Source organism: Trachymyrmex septentrionalis, unplaced genomic scaffold, assembly GCF_001594115.1.
Source record: "Trachymyrmex septentrionalis isolate Tsep2-gDNA-1 unplaced genomic scaffold, Tsep1.0 scaffold31, whole genome shotgun sequence".
Classification (NCBI taxonomy): Eukaryota; Metazoa; Arthropoda; class Insecta; order Hymenoptera; family Formicidae; genus Trachymyrmex; species Trachymyrmex septentrionalis.
In genome coordinates this window covers 1,114,019-1,117,629 of record NW_017305474.1, presented here as the reverse complement: position 1 = coordinate 1,117,629, position 3,611 = coordinate 1,114,019, and the positions used below count along the sequence as shown (strand labels likewise).

Sequence of the window (3,611 nt, the reverse complement as noted above, 5' to 3'; positions counted from 1 at the left end):
TTTCGAGTCTCCGGGTGACGGCACGACGACTATCTTGAGTTTGCCCAAACATTAAGGCGTCGCATATACTATTGTACAACCGGAACGCAATGTCAGAATGTCTTACCCCCTAAGCGTAATTCCGCAATTCCTTGAGCCATTTCGTACTCGTTCCGCACGAAGCACTGGTACATGCCGCGGTCTTCTCTCGCGACCGACGTCACGGAAATACGCTCGCTGGAGACCGTCCTTACCCGGGCACCCGTTCTCAATGGCTGACCATCCTTCAGCCAATAGAGTGCCGCTTGCGGAAATCCACTTGCGGTGCACGTCTGCAAAGGAGTTTAGACGGAAGAAACTGATGAGAATCAAGAAAGGGACTTGCCCGGCGATCTCGCCTGGCGTGCGGAAACGAAGGAGAATACCGTCTCGTCTCGAATCCGCAAACCGTGGAGCTTCTTGAGAAAAATCAGATCTCTATATTCCTGAAAATATATTCGAATCACACACCCGACACTACGACTGGCATTAATTTCCGGCACGTACAGATTCATTTCCCGCGTCATCGACAGCGCTTTACAGTATTTACAGATGGCTGAAAACGTCGCGGTAAATATTCATAACAGTAATTGAAGTGTCCGATATTTATAAGCGATCTGTCGGACGTTCTTATATCCTTAAATGCAAACTTAAATGCAAGATAAAGACTTCGGAAGACGATTCTATAATTTACCGTTCATTAATTATCTGTATACATATAAGAGAAAAGTTTAATCATTAGAATAAAAACATCATTAAAATAAAAAATAATAATAAGTCGAAAATTAATCGATAAGTGAATAATACAATTCAGAGAAAAAATCCTATATTCAACTTTGACGCTTAATAATATTCATATATGTAAATTTTCAAACATATTTTCCTATAAATTGCGTGCTGTTTCAGTTTGTTGAACTTGAAACGCAATCATAAATTGAAACTGCTAAAGATAATATCATAAATCACATTATCAAACCAATAATAATCATCTTAAAACAGTGCAAAGAATTTATGGAAAATATTACATTAGCTCAGATTCGAACATGCTATCGATTTTCTGAAACGGAAGTCTTACCAATCCAATTATTGGAGTATAATAAATATATTATACTAAAATGAATATATACATCAAAATGCACGGGCCAAAAATTATAAATGGAATTACATTTCCTTATTATAAATGAATTTCGAAAATTTAATTTGAATTATAGATTGTCTAAATTGATCTCTAAAGTAGGTTTCTCGAGAGTCTATAAGATATTCAGTCAGTTCTTATATTTTAGACCGTCTTAAATATTTAGAGAGAGTCTTAAGTTGTTATAAACTAATTTAAAGAACCATATATTTTAAAATTTATTTAACTTTTCGATTTCCTGACGAAGCGAGCTGTTCGCTTCAAAAATATGATAAAATCTTTACAGAATAATTTTACTATAAAATTTTTAGAACTTTTATGGATTTTTCTAATTAATTTTTAAGTTCTAAACTTTTGTTTGAGACAAATAAATGCATTATGTACACATACAATTTTTAAAGAGATATAACTTATTGACTTGGAGCGAGCTATTCACTTTTGTGGATTTTTCTAATTAATTTTTAAGTTCTGAGCTTTTGTGTTTGAGACAAATAGATGCATTATGTACACATACAATTTTTAAAAAGATATAACTTATTTACTTGGAGCGAGCCATTCACCTCTCTTGGGAATATTAATATATAACTTTAAAGAGTTCTCTCTCTCTCTCTCTCTCTCTCTCATTTTTAATTAAAATTTAAAAAAATTAATATCAATTTAATAAAATTTACGTTATTTTTACAGTTGCGCAAAAACAAGTATTATACGAGAACTACAATAATTGTTTTGTCATTTATTTTATAATTATAGCTTTCCTATATAAATAAAAATAATGACATTTGGTTATATTTACGCATTAATTTGTTTATTTACTAAATTATAATATAATTGTTAACATTATAAATTTCCTATTGTATAGAAAATTGTTTAGGGTCATCGCTCGTCCGACTTAAGAACTTATGTTTGGAAAATTAGCATGGAAGTCGAAAAATTAAGATGATCTTGAAATAAGAGAATTTAAATATCGGCTTATAATATTTATTTATCTTTCTACCCTTCGCGTTATTAGATCCCTCGAAATATCATTCTTCCCTTTCTTTGTCCAACTTATTCCTACGTGATTAAGCGAGCGTTATTTATTTTCGGATATAAATCGATATTGAACAATGATCGATTACCAGATAGGCGGATTTCCCCAGATCAACCGTCTGTATCGCCGGTTGCACGTGAACACTCAGTGGTGCAGACACTGTTAGTCTGATCTCCAAAGTTTCGCTGCCTTCAGAATTGCTGGCAGTGCACATGTAAGAGCCGGCGTCACTCTCCTCGACGCTCTGGATAATCAAGGAGCCGTCACGCACCACGTAATGGCCCGACGATTCCTCGATCGGTTCCTCCCTCTGATTCCTATTGTAGTACCACCTACGCGAGAAAAACAGAAACAGGATTCTCCGTCATATTCTGTATTTCAATTCGATTCGATTCCATTTTCAAGGACCGTCATTATCAGGCGGCCACCAAGTGAAAGGCATCGACGGTGTAGGCAGACACTCGCAGAAACTCAGCCGCATTCGCATCGCTCCGCGCGACTCACATGTGCGTGTTCTCAACAGAATGCGTATGCAAATTCACCATTTCCCGCGCTCGTCAAAGCGACGATGTTATTATTGTAGTTACCTCTAACTACACAACTTACCGAGAGAGATTTCGAAAACGTTGCGCTCATGTATGCACGCCGGTGCCTGTCCGAAACCGTATCTCCTCGCCGCACACGCTTACCACAAAATAACTATTGTTTCATCGGGAAAGACCGAATGCATTTCCCCTTGCTATTGTATATCCATACCGCGCGGCTATATTCCCGTATTTCTGCTTCTATACACGCATGTACGGCGCGACGAGATACGTACCCTGGCACGCTTTCAAAACGTTCACTTTTCAAGGACATGCATTTTAATGATATTCATCACTTTCATCAGTATGATTATTCAAATAGCTGCGGCGAGTATCGTTAACCCTTTAAGGTCTCTTTTTTTTATCAATGGAGTATTTATTGTTTAGTTATTTTTCAAGATTTAGAAAATCTCTATAGAAAAATGAGAGCGAAACATAAAAATTGGTGGATTAAAATTACGGACTTAAGAAATCAAATATCAAATTGTAATAAAATTTATTAAGTAGAAAAAACTATATAAAAGACAAGTACGGTCAAACATGAAATGCTAATAAAAATGAAAAAACTTATGACAGTTTTACAATATTACTAAATATTATAATTTATTGTCAATAAAATATTCATCGGTAACAAGATACAGACATAGACTAAAAGCTCTGAAAAAAGATTCGAAAATTTTCCTTGCATCTATAAGTCAGTTAATAGAATTTTTCCATTATAGTTATTTTTCCTATCATTGAAATATAGCAAAGCTCGAAAATCACGTTCATTTATACATTAATAATGAACAATGTTTTTTACAGTAAAATTGAGTTGTGAATTGAATAATTTAATATTTACCAA

At 34.6% G+C, this 3,611-nt stretch overlaps 1 protein-coding gene across 1 annotated transcript in view; it reads right to left on the bottom strand.

The window, feature by feature from the left end:
* LOC108749666 (Down syndrome cell adhesion molecule-like protein Dscam2) overlaps positions 1 to 3,611 on the bottom strand; it is a 95,860-nt gene that overhangs the window by 45,801 nt on the left and 46,448 nt on the right. The window contains exons 6-7 of the mRNA XM_018488497.1: positions 2,272 to 2,515; positions 107 to 311 (exon numbers count right to left, since the gene is read on the bottom strand). Of these exons, the coding sequence (XP_018343999.1) occupies positions 107 to 311; positions 2,272 to 2,515 (449 nt within the window). The remainder of the gene's footprint in view (positions 1 to 106; positions 312 to 2,271; positions 2,516 to 3,611) is intronic.